Raw genomic sequence first — 20,564 nt, 5'->3', positions numbered from 1 at the left:
GTACAGCCTTGGTAAGAGAAAAAATGATAGGCGAAGCCTATCATACACTACCGTCGATTGACAGAAATTTGGCATATTGCCCACCCTTACACTAGAAATGATTGATTTAAGTTTAGCGCATTGTGCCCTTGTCCTAACATCTCTAACCAAATGCATGTGATTCTTGTCAATGAGCTATCAACCACAAGCTCTCCATCTCCCTCTCTGCATTTTACTCCGCACCTGTGCCTCACAATTCCACATGCAATTTTTAACCTTGGCCTCCAAGTTCTTCAATTGTCCCTGTCTTCGTCTCCATCTCCGTCCCCGTCTCCATCTCCATCTCCATCTCCATACAAGGGATCATCATGCACTTTAGTATAGACAAGCCCTTCATGGTCTACTAATGAGAGTACACACCCACAAGGGCACTTATGTACAATAATATCCGCAGGCCTTTCTTCGTCTACAAGAAACGAAAGCATACACATCAAATACAATTCAACCTTGGGTCTAACTCAAGATCATCACGCTCCCCTCTCCAAAGAGCAGCAAACTCTCCCCAGCCTCTTTGTAAGCTGGAAAGAGGCAGACTTAAAACCCAAAGATAAGACATAATGCAGTCATATACAATGGCTTTGAGGTGCTGATGAGGATTGCTTCCCTTAGCTTACAGAACATTTCGTGGAGGCCAGATACTAGTTGCACAATCTACAGCAGAACTCCCTTCGATATCATTTGTAAAACAAATTCCAATGACAAATTTAGGAATTAAAGATCGATCGTACATAAATGTCAAACATGATTTGGTCACAATCTTGATGCCTCCAAAGAAAGCTTGATTCCACATACAGTTAAAAGATACAAAGGGAAGAAACCCGCAAAATGGTTACCACCGGCAAAAGTTGGCAGTTTAGAAATTAAAGCCAGAACATCCAGAGACGTAATGGCCATCAGGGCCAAATTAACTGAAACTCATGATTTCAACAATAAGCCACTTGTAGCATGTAGAGTATTGTCGTCTTTGGGGCCAATGTCTTCCTACCTGTATGGTACATGACAGCTTCCCCCTGGCAAAGTTTTACTCTAAATAGAGAACCGGTTGTACAGTAACAGCAGCTGGCACACAAAAGTTCTGTCATTTCCAATTGAACGCATGGCTTCCATAATCACTAGTACCACCAAGACCCACGCCTTGTTGTGATTTGTTCTCTTGCAAATGCATTTCCTGTTGTGATGCAAGGGAAGCAAAATTCATCCTGTTACCATGCATACGTGGTGAGCCAATATTGCCCATTTGAGAGAAATTAGTGCCTGAATTACGAAGACGGTTTGTGATATTCATTCCAGAAACCCCTCCTAGACCACCAATGTTGTTCCTAATGTTGCCATTATTCATCCCTAGTAATCCATGTCGAGGAATGTTTGTAACACCCGACACCATGCCATTGTCAGAATCAGTATTTGCACCGTCATTGCCCATGTTTTCATGGTGGAACATATCACGATTATTCATCATTTCCTCCAGGATATGTTGCACCGCATCATTTGCGTTTTGCTGGCTACATTGAACTGTCTGAAGTGAAGACTGGTGTGACACGCTCATGCTCCCTGAGTTGGACGAAAGGGGATTCTGGAAATTACTCAGAGGTGGTTGTGAGTTTGCAGTCAGTGAAGAAACAGAGGTCTGAAAAGATGTAAGAGAACTGGTAGGTGAGGCCTGTAAAGAGTTCGGCAATGATCCACTACCGGACAAAGTTGCCATGACAGGGGGGTCAGCTTGAATAAGGCTTTGCGATGAATTGGAGTTGTGTCGAAGAAGCGATTGGAAAGGGGGGAAGGAATTTACAAGGCCATTGACTGGCCTGTTTAATGTGGTGCTCATCTGCTTATCTCTGTTCAGAACGATTCCATTCTGTTCAGTAAGAAATGGAGCAAGTCCAGCTGGATCTGACTGCATTGCCAAGTGTGTAATTTCCCCAGATGTAGTTCTTCGACGTGGGAAGCTCCGCAGGCTTTCTGAAACATGCAGGCAAGAGTATTAAGGGGGTACATCCAACTACTAGTAATGAAATATTGATGATGCACCCCAAACCCCAGTAAGGCTAGATTAAGACTGAACGCATTCAATTAAGACCAAACGCATTCAGGTCATGTCAAGTTCCAAAATGCAGTTTGGATATGCAACACACTAGCTGTGCAAGATTTAACCAGAGGTGTTCAACAACCTTGAAACAGAAACAAAGTAACACAAAATATAAATAACCAGAGGATTCAAGTGATTAAAAATAATAACCAGAGCATTTTACAAAGTAACACAAAAAAAAAAAACCAGAGCATTCAAGTGATTAGAAATTACAATATGCAAAAGAACACCACATTTGTCTAAGAGCAAGAAATGATTCAATACTGTGTTATTTGGTTAACCAGGATGCATAATTCTGCTAATTTCTCCCCAAGTCCTCCAGTAGATGCTTAAGTCTGTAACAAGTTCCAACCGGTGGATCAAAACTCATAATATAAACGATGGAATATGATGGAGCAAGACCTTATATGCAAGCAAGCACTGAACGATAAAAAAGAATGGCCTCCGGAGTGTAAAGGTAGGATATATGAAAGCAAGCCTTGATGGAAGCACTTAAGTACTTCAAAAAAAAATGGTCTCTGGACTGTGAGTAAAGGTAGGATACATATGCAATGTGGGCACATCTTAAAATAGAAAACTCAGATAGCATGGGAGAAAAACCTGTAGTAGCACTCCTGAGAAAAGAACCTTAACTGACATGACTCACAATCAAGAAACTAAGAAAGCCCGTAATAGTTATTTGCAAAGAAAGAATGATTTAAAAGTAGATGGGTTCTTTCCAAACCATTTTTGGCACCAAGTCAAATTTTGAAACTATAAAAAATAGGGGAAGGGCAATATGGAGGCAGGGAACATACCAATGGGGCCCACATTATTCTCTTGACTGAAGTCTATCAGGTCTTTCATGCTGTTCACAACTTCAGCTATCTGCAGTCCAATAAAACAGATTACACCTGAACTCAGAATTGGTAATTATGAAACACGTGCCAATCCAAAACTCCAATTATGCATTGCCTCCACATAAAACTAACCAAAACTTTGGGTACAAGGTCACCTGTATGCAGCGCACAAATCTCTTGGTAAAACCAAGCTCATTCACAGAAGGGGGCTCCAAACTCTTGGCCAACTGGCGTGCACTTGAAACAAACCTGCAGAGATATAAAACATAAATTTGATTCAAAGCTTTGGGTTTCACCAATCAGTAAAGCCAATACACCCACGTACACAACTCACATATATGTAGCTATAGAAGTATACGCACACACGCATGTACACATGTACACATACATACAGACACATCTCAAAACAATCATTTATAGACATTCGATTTCAAAACCTTTCCACCTATGTCATCCATACGTATAATTAGTTCCATCATTTGTAGTAATTTATTTCAACATCCTTCCATCCAGGTCATTCATATTGCTTCACTTTTAAGAAGCATGTAACATGCTTTATCAATCATTCCTTCAACTTCATACGATCCAATATTGCTGCACATATAAATGAGCTTGGATGAGAAATGCGTACATATTGCAGCTGGCTTGAAGATCTTGGGCAGACAGTCCAGCGCCATTACTTTGTGCCAGGGCAGATTGATATTTGGAAGCCAGCATCACCAGCTGATTCACCTGTAAACAGGAAAGCGTTACTCCTGAGACCAATGTATTCTCAAATGCTCAGCAGTTATTCTCAAAAGGGGGAAAGTAAAATATCCACCAATTCATGATTTTCAGAAATGCCTGCAAATTTCATCGCCCTTAAAAATAGGACAGGCTTTACCACCTCTGAGCTCAGAATTCATACCTGAGGAACCACAGCACGGCGAGGAAGAAGCTCCTCGTGACTTTTTGCACAAAAATCCCAAGATAGAATCTGTGCATATAAATGCATATATCAGAAAGATGCTACAAAGTCACCTGTTATGGTCCCTCTCAACACGAATGGGTAGACTTCGAGAACAATTTACCTTCAGCTCTGGAGTAAAAATAATTCTTAGCTGACCCTCCCAGACAACTCGAAGTTGTTCAAATATGCTCTCTTGGATAGCCTTTCCATATTCCAAAACTGTTAAACCTGATCCAAGTTTATATTCATATGGTAGGTCCACAAACAGAAGCTCCTCCAGCTCGCCATTGTCGAATTTGGTCTTGCAAAGTCTAGGCAAAACCTCCACTGTAGCCTCTGGACACAAAAATACACATGAAAAAAAGGGTAAACCCAAAAGGAAGTGATGGTTCAAGCAAATGCAGAAGCTATGGATAATAAAGAAACAAGCTTACCAAATCCACGACCTGGACTTGAACCACAAATCTCACAGCGCCAGAGATCCTGTGAAAGTTTGAGCATCTTACAGTCAAACAGCAACACATGCTGCTTCTACACAATTTTATGTGTAAAGAAATTTCCACTCACTATCATTTATATATACCTTTGTAAGACTAGAATATATCCAATCGTACAAATTCATATTTTTGTTGTTCTAAAGTCCAAATTTCTACAATGAATTGAGAATTTTTAGCTGTTGCGTAAGAGATTTCAACTCACTATCATTTACACTTACGTAAGAGATTTCAACTCACTTATCATTTATACTTATGTCACAAGTAGCCCACATACAATACAAGCTGAAGCCATGAGCATGAAGCAATGTAATATAAGCAAGCGAAGCAAATGAGTAATAACAGCAGGGTCACGTGTCACTACCTGTCAGTGAGGGATAGAAGCAGGAGGACCAGCAGTAGATAGGGCAGGAGAAGGGAGCACATGCCCTGAATTTAGGGTTGTGGATAGGCCAGGGACATTGGTATTTTGATCTGACAGTAGGGCCTATTTAAGGCCAGCTCCAGTCGGGTTTTTGGGGCTGGTCTGGGATCAGCAGGCCTGGAACATGGCCAATGAGTCAGCCACATCTGGAGGTCTTATTACAGATGTACTTGGCCTAAAAGATCTCTTGCAGGTCAAATAAGAAATATTAGTCGGTCTGTTATTGGTGAGGTCAGTCTGGACCCTGGGGGGGGATCCTGCACCTAAATAAACAGCCATTGTGGCCACTACTAGCTATCCCAATGAAACCTCAGCAAGGCAACTCAGCAGCTAGTGTGTGCAGCCACCATGTCTTCAGTTCTGCCAGACCAAAAAAAGTTGAAGACAGAGACATGTTGCCAAACGGGGAGACTTATGGTTAACACACATAAGCCACAAGGTTTGAAGTACATCATACATGGAAAATATTAAAATACTGCCACAACCATCAGCGCCCTGAGAATGCATGTGCATTCAAAGGCCATCCCTACATTACTAGATAAAAGACTCTGAACAACCAATATCGCTGTAGTCTATCAACCAGCAGCCCAGGTTGTTTCAACGATAGCAACACAGCGATAGCAACACAGACACAATAAATGCTCCATTTCACAAGAGTCTTCTTAAAAAATCTGCAGCTTCATAATGGATTATAAGCTTCATATTCTTCACACTAAAACATTTCATCAAAGTTAAGCACATCTAAGAGGTGATTGAGGCCTTTTAAGAGTACGGTAGACCTTCCCCCCAAACATTAGATGCAGGACATATCAAAATCTTTCTCCACTTTGTTACTCGAGGCCTTTTAAAAACCATAAAAAATAGAGGCAGAGTCAGCCCTGACTAAGATTAGCACTAGTGAGCACAGGGGTGATTTCAACCCAACTTCTGACAAAATACACATATCATCCAGTAGTGTACATAACCAACGGAGCAATTGGGAAATGTAAGAATGACTTAACATAGAACTACCAGCAGGAATGCCAAACAGAATCCTCCGGAAATGCCTGGGAACCAAAGAAGAACTTCAAAAACTGCAAGGTCCATTGAGAAAAACCATGAAGTGCCTACCCACCCCTCAAGAATCAGCAGAGAGGCCTTGGAATCAAAGAACTACAAGAACCATTGAGAGAGTCTACCCAACTCGGCCATCAGCAGGATACTAAAGCTGATTAAGACCGAGACAAGGATAGCAACTTTGTCCTCTTGTTGTGCATATGAATATATTTAGTTTCCAATTTACCCCATCAATGAGGCACCTACTGGACAAGCACCGACTGATCTGTGGCTACACAGTATGCTATATGCATACCTATTACTGCAAGCAAGCATTGAGCTTTGATAAAAGGAAAATCCAACTGTGCACATACACATAGTACAGAACCTCCAAAATAGATTCAGGCTTTCTTCAAAGGGAAGCCATTCGCGACATCCCATCTGCCAGAACTAACTCTGCACAACTATTTATTGTCATGAGTTATCAGAACTTCAAGAACCTGTGGGAAAACCCCTGTTGCCTGGCGTCCACTGCTAGCACTGCACTGCGAGAGGCACCATCTTTTTCTTGAATGCGGAGCAAAAAACTCCGATACAAACTGCCTCCAAAATCCTATGTTATTGTCCTGGAAAAGAGTTAAGCCGATTAGATGATCTTAAAATATATACCTTCATAAGACTAGAACATATCCAATCTTACAAATTTAAAATTTCCATAAAACAAGTAAAAGAACCAAGGAAAGAAGGGAGTCTGTAAGAAATTTTCAACAAAATTATGAGTAAATGAGAAAATTTTTAAAAAAAAGTTAACTTAGTAAGCACAGCTATGCTTATGTTCTCATCAGTACCCGAGCATAAGCTGCCCTTTGGGTTTCGAAAGATTCTAAATCTCTTGGGTAGACCCAGTGCTTACTAAGCTTTGAATAAACCGAACGACAAAAACTTCAAGAGAAAAAAGGAAGCAACAAAGCAGAAAACAAGAAAAAGAAATGAGAGAGAGAGAGAGAGAGAGAGAGAGAGAGATCTGAAAATCTTGAAAAATGCCAAGCACTCCAGGCTTCACTTGCTAAAAACTCTGCACTCAACAAGGACAATCCTGCAAATACATTCATTCAACGGAAAGACTTGTTGCAGGCTAGCAAGTTCTCGGTAGAATATTCGGACTGTAAAATTGACTTCTTTGTTTAAGATTCCACATAATCAAAACACAAATGTTCTACTGATGCTATGGAGGAACGCATGTGCACTACTACAAATCCACCATAATAGTTGAAATCCACCTTCAATCTTTAAAGGGAAAGCTAACTTTAGAATGGAGTATTCGAAATTGGAAAATAAAAAGGTTCTTGCTCACATACGAACAAGCAAACACAGTTAATGCATTGGAAGGATAGGTTCAAGCTTCACCACATTCCATGTCACGGGCAAGGAGCATAGTGACTGATTTGTATGTTTGTTGGGGGAGAGGGAACACAAACCATAAGAGATAGTGTTTGGAAGGGGCGTGGAGTAAATTTGGGTTTTTTTTCCCGGGGAGGGGGGGGGGGCACGCGGCACATTTTGGTGATGTGTAACAAGCTCCAAATCAGTTCTGTTGAGGACAAGCATGCTTCAATGTCGCATGCACTAGGGTCAAGCCCAGGTTACTGTGACAACTCGTTGCCTTGTCAACCAATCGCAGCTCCCTACACAGCATATTTGGCAGGTTTTGGGGCCTCCAAAGGGCAGCAACATGCTTAGAAAGGGGGCTGGGGGAGGTGCCTTTTATAGGCAGCTTCAACCCCCTCCAGGTCACTCCCTAGGGCTGAGCAAACAGCCCAGCCAAACCAGCCAACTAGCTGGTGAGCTAAATGGGGCTGGTTGATTCAGCCAAAACAGGCCTTTCCAGCCCCTATGTAAGGGAGGCCTTGCCCCTCATTTCAGCACTCAGCTCCCAGCCTCCAGTAGCATCTTTCAGCCAGTATATGGTCGAGGTTTGGTGTCCTATTTTAGCAGCGTAGCTCCATCTCCCACATGTTAGAGTTAGGGCAGTGGGTGTGGCAAAGATGCAGGCGCGAGCGTGGTAGGCCTGCCCACACACACCGAAAGCGGGAAAAGCAGCCCAGCCGCGGGGAGAAGCGTGTGGTTCCCGAACCGATGGAGATGGCTAAGACGCTATTTCGATTTGGCCAGTCCTTGGAAAGGATGGCAGTGACTCTACAGTGCAGTTTGTATGCCGATTTGGCAATCACGTACAACAGTAGTTAGGGCATTTATGCCATCAGCATAAATAAAGGAATGCAGTAAGATCTCTAGTGTCTTTCATGCTTGAGTTCTCCTTTTAAGTTCATCTATTTTCCGCACAGCTAGGCCCCGCACGTTACAGTCCATCTGTCAAAATACCTTATCCAATCAACTCGACTAGGCAAACCTCCCTCTTATTTGTGATCACAATAGTACATGTTGCCATCATGCCACTCCAACACCTGCCAATAACCATAGACACTAGATTGCAATCTTTCACAGAATCACAATAGAGTGTAGAGAGCTCTTGCAATTAATATAACTGGAAATCAATTTTGCTCAAAATCAGTCAAAGTTGTCAATTTTGGTAAAATGGACTTTGAATATTTGAGTTAGCACTAATCAATACGCTTGCTTTGTTTTTTACAAACTCGACTTAGGTTAAGGAAAGGAGTTGCTAGTTCAATTAATCCATATGCCTAGATGAATCCAAGAACATTGCCAAACTCATCCTCTGAAAACACAACATAGTGCAGTTTCAATCTCACGATAGTCAATCATAAGATTGAAAACCATAAACTCCATCACACATAGCACGGACTAGCTACTAGGACATGTTGAATGCATCGTAAAGTTGATTATCAACCTCGTGAGGATAATGTGCGATAGAAAATCGATAAAGCACTTTTTGAGGTTCAAGTATGCTAACTACCTGACAATCATCGAATATCACACAAAGAATACATCTTTGGCTGATACATCTTTGGCTGATCCTGTTTCCTCACTAAAGAGGCTGAATACAGCTACAGGTCGAAATGTCAATGAAGGCACTGTAGACAGCTGATTGATAGAATGAAGAAGCCTTGCTAATTGAAGAGCCTACATGGAGGCTGACTGGGTGGGCAATTTGCTAACTGTGGAGGGATAGCTTGAAACTGATGGGCTCTTTAGCCTGAGGGCTGCTGCTGAAAGCTAATGTTTTAAGTGAAGGGGTGAAGGACTGCTTTCAGAGGCTAAACTGCCCCTTGGTCGCCACACACTAAGCACTGTGTTAAATAGAAAAGGCCTGTGAATCCGTAGGGCAAACCTAGGTGAACCATAATTATGCTACTGTTCGACAAACCTTGGACTGCTTATAGCAATGGCCAGCCACTTTTTTGCCAAAGCTGAAGCAGACTCCGGCATCTGGTTTGAAACTCCCAGTGACTATCTATTGTAAACATCAGTTCTAGCTTGGCAAACACTGTTGAAAAAGGCAGTGCTTGCCTGTGAGCCCCATGTAGAGACATAAAGGATGCCTGGGAATTTTTTGGTATGCCGGGTGCCCTAATTCGTGGTAGGCACCGGGGCTGGGGAGTGATCCGTTTTGGATTTCACCCCATAGGACTGTGAAGCCCTATGTTTAGCTGCACCTAAACATAGGACCTATGTTAAGCTGCACCTAAACATAGGATGTGAATCTCTAAGTTTAGATGCAGCTAAGGCTTTTGGAGCCTGCAGTACAGCAGGCCCCACTGGTTGGGACCTGAGCCTGCTGTTGGACCTTTTAAAGGGCAGAAATCTGGTGGGCCACCAGCAGTCTGCCCTAATTTTGGGGTAGGCACCAGGGCTGGGGAGTGATCCGTTTTGGATTTGATTTCAGGGTTGTGAAGCTCTATATTTAGGTGCAGCTAAGGCGGCCCCACTAGCAGGAAACTGAGCCTTCTGTTTTCCGCCTGGTTCACCCATAACAGTCTGGTCAGCTGGACAGGTCCCCCAATCCTAACTGGACCGGCATGTAACAGGTTCAGTCAGCCTTTCTGGGTGCTGTTCCAGCCACTCCACCTCCAGCACCCTCTTTCCTTCCATTCCTGCCTACCAAAGCCTCTCCTACAGGCTTATGGAGTAGAGATCCTGTTGCAGCAGTAGATCCTCATTCTGAGGGAGCCCAACAGTGAGCATGTTGTCTCTGGTTCACTCTTTTTATCTGCTGTAATAAAAACAAAATCCCATTCAGTAGGACTGTGTTCTGTGAGTATTTCTTGAGTTGAACTGTGCGAAATGCATACTTGCTATCAACTTCTATATCCTGGGCACATCTCTCATTATATTCTACATGGTACCAGAGCCTTAGGTGTTCACACTGCACTGTTTTCAGCAATCTTTCAGAGACAGCTCCTCTCTCCCCTCCCACCCCCCCTTCTCTCTCTTTCTCCCTCCCCCTCCCGCCCCCCCTATCTATCTATCAATGAGCCTGGGGGGGGGAGTCCCTCCCCCCCTTCCAGGACCCTTCAACAAAGGGATGACTGTTTACTAGTGACTCCAAAAGCCATGTATGCAACAGCACCCTTCTGGGGTAGTGATCTCTCGACGACTGAGTGGAGGAGATTTGAGAGGCTACACAAGTATGGGATCTTGAGCAATCCGGATAAGCCCTCAGTCCCTCATCAAATACTACAAGTAGACTTCGCCATGACCCCACTCCAGGATTCATGCCACCTTTCAGACAATGAAATACCTTCACACGGTTTGGGCTTTGCCTGGCTGGACACTACCAAGTTGACACTTGAATCATCCAAGCAACTTGTGCATAGAGATGTTAACACAGCATGATGTGCATATGTATCCAGATGGTTTGCTAGTCAAGGTATTTAGATGGACCGACTCCATCCCTTTTCATGCAGCTTGGATGCACCATCCCCCCTGATCCCACGAGGTGAGATCAACCATACCATATGGTTGGATCTACTCCAGCTCCACACATCACAAACTTGTTGTTTTGGAGGGGGGAGAGAGAAGGGGGAGGGGGGGGGGGGGGGCGAGGGGGGGTTTGGGGGGGGTTCTAGATTATCTTGCCTTCCTGTCATATAATGATATCTTCTGATACTTGAACTGCATGTCCCTTTTCTTGGGATCATTCTTTGTAATATAATGGCAACTAGATTTCACCACACAAAAAAATGCGTGCCTGCGTGGGTGCGTGCGTGTGTGGTGTGTGTGTGAGAGAGAGAAAAGGGACCATTCTTTGTAATATAATGACAACTAGATTTCACCACACAAAAAAATGTGCGTGTGCATGTGTGTGCGCGTGTGCGTGCGTGCGTGCGTGTTTGTTGTGGGGGATGGGGTGGGGATGGGGGCAAACAGAAGTTCCCGACCAAGATCCAGCGTTTTTTCCAGAAAAAAGTAAGTTCTATTAATGCTTGAAAAGAACGCCATACAAACAGCTTCCAAAAGGAGCTGTCGATCCAAATACAAGCATAAAAACAGGTTGCCGGCTATAAGAAAGCCACCTTTTTTTGAATCTCGTGGCTCACCACCTAGAGAGATTCCGAAACAGGAGCCAGCAACCAAGGTGATGGTCTCTACATCCAATAAATACCCTTTGCAGAAAGGGTGTAAAAGATTCTTGCCGGCCATGCCTATCAGAAACGCTCCCGCCCTTCCGCATACGCTCTCAAACCAGGAGTACCACAGTCCCAAATGGCACACAACGTGAAGATGATATCCTGCCAAATGGCTACTAGAGTAGCCGTGGAAGAAATCGGCTGGCCTCCCATCACTCAACTGCATCGACCGACCAGTGATGCTGGAAACTGTCTCCCACACCCCATCCTCAGATAGAGGTGGTGGGCCTACGCGGGAGGGCTGAGTTGTAAATATCAATCCTGAAGACCTGCTGTCCATGTATCCTCTAAGCCCGAGAGACTGGGTCAATAGCAAAGGCGTGTCCTCCCTCCATGAGCCAAGCAGCCATCCCCCAAGTGAAATCCCTGCTCAACGTCTGTGTACAAGCCACAATCCTGAAGAATGCCAGCCATATCCGCTGTGCGACGGGGCAACCCCATGGACAGTGAGGAATCGTCTCGAAAACTCCATCCGCGCAGCCACTGCATCTACCATCTACCCGCATCTGTTCCAGCCAGGGGCAATGCAAAGGCCCCATGAGCCAATAGCCAAAAGAAATAGGAGATCTTGCGCAGGTGCAAGCTCGTCCAAAGGCGTGGCCAGAAGCGAGAAATAACCTCTATTGGGACATCCTGCTCTAGCCAATGGTGTTCCCTTTAAAGGCAACCATGCTACTGCCTCAAGCTGTAAACGATGCTCCACTTGATATGAGTCGTGTAGGAAAAGAAAGAGACCTCCTCCACCCGATCCGACTACCTTGTGCAAGCTAGCCTCCTGGGTCTACCCTCCTAGGTCCATAGGCACCAAACTGAACCCTCCATTGTCGATAAGACTGGTGGGATCGATGTACCATGTCATGCCCAAGCGGCCTACCATCCTGACCCTCTGCCACTCTAGAGCCTCCAGAACCGCCTCTGCCTCATCATCCACCTCCGACTCTGCCTGCATTGAGCCTCCAGATCTGACCCTTTAAAACCAAATCTGGCGGAAACCAAGAGACTCAAGAAAGAAGCTTATCTTGACCGGAATCTCTATACTCGAGAACTGTCCAAACGAGCTGAGGGGGGTCCATGGACTCAACAATCCATGCCCTCAAAGGATCTAGCTAGTTCACTGTCCCATTGTGCCCATCCAATGTGAGTCCATTGTCCAAGCATGTGTCCCTTCAAAACTTTGACCTCCGGGTGTCATACATCCCTTTAGGACGGCCTGGCTCGAAGGAGTCGACCCGCCAATCTCTGCCACTCTATAAAGACTCCTCATCAATAGAGACCCTTCCCCTGTCAAAGGAGCCTCGGAGAAGATCCACGTGTAGGACTATTGTCACTTGCCTCCTGTGCGAGGTGTGTTCCCAAGAAGCCCCCGCTGGATGAGGACCTTCTAGAGTTCTGCTCCTAGGGAAAGGCCTCTCACCATCAGCTTGCCCAAGAAGACTTTGCTCTGCATCTCGGTATCAATAATGCCCAATCCATCATGCGCCTAGGCAACAGCCTGCCAAGCTACCCTGGCTCTGGTGTTGCATGTTCCATCCAACCTTGAGATTAGGAAGTTCCGCACCAAACGCCAAAGCTGCCGCATGCAGCCCCAATGGAAACACCAACAAGAGGCAACGTACCAGGCCGTGGCAAGGAGTACCTCGTTGACCACTAACGCTCGACCTGCAAGCGAGAACCAAGATCTAGTTCTACAACCACCTTTCCTTTTAGAGTATTAGAGGATGGAGTGATGATCAGACCAAGCATCCGGTTCTCATCGCAGCATATGAGAGCATAGAGTGGTGCTATCAATAATGGCAGGTGAATTGTTAAAATCTCCACAAATAAAAGCATCCCCACACTCAAGATATGATGTAAAAGACAATCAAGGCAGATCATATGGCTAAAGTTTTTCTGGCTCAGATTTTCAAGCACCACGGTATGCCCAAATCCATTGTTAGTGACCGAGACCCTAGAATGACCAACCTATTCTAGGAGAGCCCAATTTGGTGATATGGGGACGTTTTCCTTCTTCTTTCCATCCCCGAATAACAAAGTGAAGTAGCAAATTCAATAGTGTTAGATCTTTTTGAAATGCTACATGGCTGAACAAAAAGGGTCATGACCTATGATGCAAACTAGATGATTGCCACGTAACATCAGTACACACCTCCGCCTACACGTCTCTCCAAGCACTAGAACTTGAGGGTCGCTAGATAGCCTAACCAGATGCACCCAAATAGGGTATAGGTTTTTGGGTGGGTGCCAATATCCTAGATTTGATAGATGAATCACCAAAACAATCCTAAGGCGGCAAGAGTCGAGATTATGGGTACCTCCCTTTGCACATGGTGTATTAAAGCTAGGTCATGCTTTACAGCAGGATGCTGACTACCTGAACCTACCCGTTTTGATAGTACTGCATCACTAGGTCCCTCTACAAATTTATTTTGACTAAAATTTGATGCGCTTGGCAATTCACTCCACCAAAGTAAAAAAGTGTGATTCATAGGACACTTTGGGCAAAACAACTCCAGGGATGCCTAAAGACCCTCCGAAGAAGAAGTCAAATTAGCCCTGGAATGGTCACTTACTATTTTTGGTCAGTGGCAATGTCCTTCACCAGAACAACAGTTTCAATGAAAGGACATTACGGAGAAGCCCTTCAGGAGCATTAAGTTCGAAATACCTGATGGGGACTGGTTGGCCGACCTGCTCTTTTTAGCCAGTGGCCATTAAACAAACTAGCCAAGGGTTTTTACACTAACAGCCTACAGGTCTTCCCAACTGCTACATCAAACCCTTTCTGCTCAGCCCACCAGCTCCTTGTGACAAAGATCTACTTTGCCCATTAATCCCTGTCAGAAAACTCTGGTCTAACAGAATCTTATAATGAAGACTTTGCTGTGGTACAACCTGCCCTGCAGCCTCTACTACATATCAGTTTCCCTCTGCAACAGAGCTACCTCAGAGCAGCCCTCGACTACTTGTGACTATCCAATTCATTGCACAGCTGTCCCACTCCCAAACCCTAGGCCCTTGTTGGGCAAGGGTGAAGTAAGTAATGCTATTTTGTCTTATCAACCTAGGCCCTAGTTGGATAAGGTTGATGTTCATTTCACTGTAAAGCAAAACAGTAATTAAATGCCACATTTATATATCCACTTTGACCTTTTCCTTGAATGGGCATGGCTCACCGATGTTGAGCTCAATCAAAGTCTTGCCCTAGGTCAGTCTTTGCTTGGTAATCTCGGTCCCTATGTCTTGTTCAAGGTAAACCTGAAGGTAGGTTGTGTTGAAATATAAATAGCCCAAGGGCGGTGGCCCCCACCTTGGCTCCTCAACCAATCTACTGTTTTCTGTCTGTTAGACGAAAGGCATTTGAGGGAAAAGGGTTTAATGAACAGATTAATGACTCAGAAGTTGAGTGAAGCAAAAGAATATGGTACAGCCTTTACTTAGAACATCTGCCCTCGTGGTGCAGTACACACTCCAGACACCTTAAGAGCAACAAGTTTATTGTCAAGTGAACTCCAAACACAATTGTTGCAGAACAGTTTTGTTGAACATGTAAACACAATAATATTAAGGAAAAAAACAAGTGGCCATTCCAACAAAAGGATGTATGTCCCTAAAAAGATAAAGCCCAAATATAAAAATGTCATTTAGTGCACGCTAAATAGGAGACTGCAACAACAAAATGTATCTTTTTTTTTATTTGTTCAAAACTGATATGACTTACAGCTGGGCGCATCCTTTGACTGTGCAGGTATTGCATCAAGCGCCGCATGCAGGCTCCTGCAGCACTAGTAGATTGCTTACTCAATCCAGCAATTTGTTGTTGCAACTGTTGCAATTGTTGCTGCTGCAAAATACGAGAACGCTGCATCTGAGGTGGCATCATTCTCAATATCTGCTCCTGGTGCAGAAGGCGTTGCTGCTGTAAAAGTTGAGCCTGGACATGCTGTTGTTGCAATGCTTCATGACGTTGAAGCTGAGCTGACAATACCGAATTAGGCCTCTGCAATATACTTTGAGCTACCTGCTGCTGCAGCATTTCGTCTCTCATTGTTTTTGCAACTGCCATTGAGGCATGCAACTGTGACAAATGCTGCTCGCTCTCCATTCCTTTCAATTGCTGTCCAAATCTCATAAGATGCTGACCGTTGCCTACACTAGAAAGATTAGAGCCCATTTGCTGATGAATAATCCCAAGATTTTGAGAAGTGAGCTTTGCATATTCTTCAGCATGGTGAACAAGTTGCGTCTGCATACTTTGATGTCCTGGTTGTGACAGCTCTGAGTGTTCAGTTTTTAGTAGCTTTGATGGCTGTACAGTAGGGTCCTGTTGTGACTCAAGCCTGGTCATAGGTGGGATTCCTGGTTGAGACAAAGACGAGCTACCCAGACCGGAAGTGCCTGGAAAGCTCACATTACTGGACGAAAATGACAAGGGGGATGTGGGCAAACCCACAGACGCGGCTCCAGAAGATGTCAAGGAATCTGTATTCATGCTCATACTCTGCTGTAAATTTGAATTCCCTGACAAAACTGAGTTTCCTCCAGTTGTAAGAGAGCTGGCACCTGCACTAGAGTTCGCTGCGCTGACTAAAACTTGATTCATATCTCCAGTTCCTGCAGCAGGATTTGTACTACCTGCTGCCGAAAGAAGATCCGAACGGTTGGAGAAATACTTTAGGGATCCCACTTGGGAACAGCCAGACGAATTAGAAGACTGTTCAGATTGGGAAGATGTCCCAACTCCTCCGAGGGATAAATTGCCATTGCTTTGAGGAGCGACCATTGAACTTGGAAAGGTCTTTGAATAGGCTCCAACCACCAGAGAAGGAGCCTCGTCTGGTGGCCAGATTCTGATTGCGGTTCAAACGCCAGCCCGACGCTGCTTTAATTCCTAGCGAGGCTCAAAACGGGCAGAGTCAAAGAAAGAGCGAGCTCCTCACCAGGTCGCTCGCACATGTACCCTTTCGCAAATAACCCCTCTGACATACTGGAAGATGTAGAAGCTCAAGCACGTCTCTCACACTCGACGTCCTTAAGCCGCGGAAGAAAATTTCCGAAGACAAGACCAGCTTACCTGATTCATCGTGAAGTTGAGTTATTCTTCTAGGTTCAGAAGGTGAGGTAGTAACGCAAGCGGAATTCTGAGATCAAACTCCACCTCACTGTGATCGTCTTATTCTTTCGTGTCGGCACTTGTCACTAGCAAATCACCGGAACAGTCCTGAAGAATAGGTACGCTTGGGGCAGTGCCTTTTCTTGAACTCAACTAGAGCACTGGCCACGCAAAAGCTTTCCTTCCGAGGATGCAAGCGCCTTGCACAGCTGGATAATCAAACAGCTAAACAGACATGACTTATTATTCTCCCGGGACACGAAATGATCCAGTCTAGCCGTAGTTGGATGCGATACGCGAAGCGACAAGGCTGGCAAGCGCGGTGCTCTATGAGAAATTAACCGGAAGTTGAGTAGTCGGAGGCGTACAAAAATGGAGAGCGGTGGGGAAAACCATTGGGAGAGATGAGCTTCAAATCAGGATGTGAAGGGGGAAGGGAAGGTAGGCGGGGAGACGGGAGAGGAAGGGGGAAATGGGAGGAGGAAGGAGGCAAGGAAGCGGCTATGGCGAGGATGGCTATGGCGGTGGCTATGGCGAAGCAGCTCAGATGCAGAAAATCACAGAAAACTGAAGAAAACACGCAAAGAAGAACAAAATGAAGAAAATGAGAAGACGATGAAAATGAAACAACAAAAAATAAATAAATAAAAATTTTAGTTGCACATTATATTTCATTAATTTTAGGTCCCCCTTTTTTTAAAAATCCCCCCGTCAACCCCCCCGTTGACTCCCCTTTTAACCATACCCTGACCTCACCTTTACCCGAGCTTTAGTTTTACCCTTCCCTAACAGATTCTTTTCTTAACCCTAATTATGCAGTTTTTTTTTCTTTACCCTAGATCCCTAATAATCACGCTTTAGCCCCTAATCACGCGCATTTTGCTTAATCTGCCCCCCGCCCCCCCCCCGTATCTTTTGTGACGATGCCGCGTATCTCCTTCCTCCATCCCCCGCTCTCCACGTGTCCCCCACGTCACCGCCACCTCATCCGGCCCTTTTTTAAGTATATCTCAGTCCTCCGCCGTCCGATTCCGCCAACGTTTCCATTTTCGACGGCCTGGATCTCCTCTCTTATCGAGATACTGTCCTCTCTAATTATTGGAGCAATTATTGGACTTTTGGAACCGCCTCGCTTTTTTCTCGACCCAATTATTAAATGCTAGAAATTAATAAGCTTCTTTATAAATAAATAAATGTTCCTCCCTTTTTCCCTCAAGAAGAGGGCTCCTCGTTTATATCATTTTTGAATCCCACTTCCATGATCTTTTCCCTCTTGTTTATCTAGCCATTTACAAGCTATCATTGTCCACAAGAACGACGACTTATTTTTATAGATAAGGAGGTTTGAGAAGAGGTAGTCCACGAGACTCAATCTCGAACACAAGCCATATTTTGTATTTGAAACCAGATTTAGTCAAGGCACGCATGACTTGTCACGTAGTGCAATTGTTGAAAGAGTTTCATACACAAAGGACTCGCTGACATGCTCTTGGCTCGCTGAGATTGGAAACAATCATACTACAATGCACTGGAGAGCTACGCGCAGTATGCCCCACTGTCATTAGCCACAATTTTGTATTGACCACCCTTTTAATATAAGTCTACCTTTATTTATTTATTTTTTAAGACACTTCACTTAATATTGAATATATATGAAACTTCTATACATGTCCCACCCAATCATACCTAACAATCTCCACGTATTTCATGCACACGTCTTCATGATTCCATTCTTTCTCTATTGTACTTCACAAGTCATGTGGCTACAGACTTTTCACTTCACTTAGTGATGTACACAAGTTAGTAGATAATATCTAAACTTTATATGGGGGAAATATCCATCATCATGATGGTTTGTGAGTCCGTCTCCCATCAAAATTCTACTCTATCCTTCCCCCACGTCCTTTACATGTTGCTTTTTCTTATAATGTTTGTAATAATGATGGTGCAAAATAATGATGTTTGTATAACGATGGTGCAAAATAGTCTAGACTGTCTCCATTTTAAGATTCCCAAAACTTTCTCCAAGAATAAGGTGCCTCTTAAAAAGAAACATTGCTTTTCTATTTGCTCCCTTGAAAGTACTACAATTCATGCTCTCATTACGTCACATACCCATCACGTATGGAATAGTTACCACGAGATATGTTTTTAGTATTTGAAATATGAAACAAGGATTCATATTGGTGATACAAGTCTTTTTACAAAGATTAGACAAGAATGTATAATGGTTTGTAAATAATAAAATAGTTACAAAGCAATTTGTCTTTTAGTGTGTATAAATTTGCTTGAAATAAACAAGGATGTATACTTTTGATACAAGTCTATGTTGATGGTTCATAAACAATCAAATAGTTATCAGGATATAATTTTTTAAGTGTATATGAATTTCCTTGAAATATGAAACAAGGGTGTATAGTCATCATACGAGTGTTTTTATCAAGATGAGAGAAGGATTTATAAAAGTTGAGAATCGAGATACAAGTTTTTCAACCAAGCTTATGTTGGCTTCAAAAATGATAGCCATACATTTTAACATTGTTAATGGGTCGTAAACTATGCAAGGCCAACAATAGCAATTAGGCATAAAGGGAGTTATTCTTTCCCATCTATTAAGATTTTTTGTATTATTCCTCCATGCATATTCTCCCCATATTTTGTAAAAGGAAGTGAATCGAACATGTTGACTTTAATGATGTGATACCTTATAATCTTTATAGTTTTGAAGATGCTAGGCATGGAATCGAATGATGTAGTTTCCATGGAGATATGCATGGCTTTTTTTTTTAATTGGTTGGTAAAAGGTTCCGTAATGGAAGCTAAGTAACTTGGTTTCCAAGCATTGAACTCCACATGGATAACCATGCCATGGGACTTGAAGTCCATAATCACAACCATGGCCATGGTGATTGAACTCCATAATGAGAATACAATGTGCTATGCAAAAACGTTTCAATACTTTTCGTTGGTATCTTGGGTGAGTTCAATTCCTTAAAGCCCTTGAAATGGAAGTGAATTAGCTTAGCCAAAGTTTTGGTAAATAGTTACCATGTTGGATGTATAACTGTTTGGGCAGCATTCAATTATTAGAACAAAATCTAGCCCTCAATAAGCAGGTATGTGGACATTGAATCTTATACATACAAAAGTTTGCTATGAACATTCAACTCTTCATTAAGCAAGTATGAGGACATTGAATTGTGGTCTTATGCATTAAAAGTTGCTATAAACATTTAACTCCTCCTTAAGATCATTTTGAGATAATGCAAAATGTCTTAGAAAATGATGTGCATCTCACACACACTATAGCTACCTCGTAATAGAACCATGCACCTTATCATAAAAACAGATTAATCATTAATGTGAGTGCTTGATCTTGAAAGTTTGATGAGCTTGAGCGTACAAGCAAAAAATGAAAACGATGTCACATGTATCTAAATGAATGCCAATACTTTTTTTAAAGTCACTCGGTCTTTAATATCTCATCGTAAAATTTTGTTATTCCATACTATACTGATGGTCCAATTATTATATAGGTTAAACCTATTCATGCAAGATAGTGAAATGCATTTATTTTGCTCTTTGAAAAAATGAATTGGTTTGTCCCCCATCTATAGAGAGGGGTACCTCATCAACCTATGACTTGTTTTCAAAGTGAACTCCTAAGAGTAGTTGAGTGGGAGTTGATGAACCATGAACTTTTGGTTGTTCCCATTGCAAGTGCAATATGTCTAGGAAGACAATATGTATCTCCCACACACTATAGTTATCATCTTATTAGAACCATGCACCTTTTTAATAGCTCATCCTTAAATTTGTAATTCCATACTATACTAATAGTCCAATTATTATACAAGTTAATCCTATTTATCAATTAATGTGCATGAATTTATTTTGCTCTTTCAAAAATTTAATTGATTTGTCCCCAATCCATAGAGAGGGGCACCATGACAACTCCTTATCGTAGTTGAGTGGGAGT

At 43.2% G+C, this 20,564-nt stretch overlaps 1 protein-coding gene across 2 annotated transcripts; it reads right to left on the bottom strand.

Annotated features, from left to right (window-relative positions):
• Positions 1-761: 761 nt before the first annotated feature.
• Positions 762-17,181, bottom strand: LOC147893616 (uncharacterized). Of its 2 annotated transcripts, none has more exons than XM_087385542.1 (11): positions 16,954-17,181; positions 16,547-16,810; positions 15,194-16,363; positions 6,367-6,492; positions 4,348-4,396; positions 4,035-4,249; positions 3,872-3,940; positions 3,596-3,696; positions 3,120-3,213; positions 2,923-2,992; positions 762-1,998 (listed from the first exon to the last, which is right to left on the bottom strand). In XM_087385542.1, the coding sequence occupies exons 3-11, from the start codon at positions 16,253-16,255 to the stop codon at positions 1,118-1,120; spliced, it is 2,667 nt and encodes an 888-aa protein (XP_087241668.1). In that variant the 5' UTR covers positions 16,256-16,363; positions 16,547-16,810; positions 16,954-17,181; the 3' UTR covers positions 762-1,117. The 2 variants fall into 2 exon arrangements, with proteins under 2 accessions (XP_087241668.1, XP_087241669.1); XM_087385543.1 differs by having other exon boundaries at positions 16,547-16,794.
• Positions 17,182-20,564: the final 3,383 nt, after the last annotated feature.

The sequence above is a fragment of the Dipteris shenzhenensis genome, chromosome 15 (genome assembly GCF_047967505.1).
Source record: "Dipteris shenzhenensis isolate YYH24624 ecotype China chromosome 15, Dip_SZ_1.0, whole genome shotgun sequence".
NCBI classification, from domain to species: Eukaryota; Viridiplantae; Streptophyta; class Polypodiopsida; order Gleicheniales; family Dipteridaceae; genus Dipteris; species Dipteris shenzhenensis.
The sequence above is the reverse complement of the archived record's forward strand: the minus strand, read 5'-3'. Positions and strand labels throughout refer to the sequence as shown.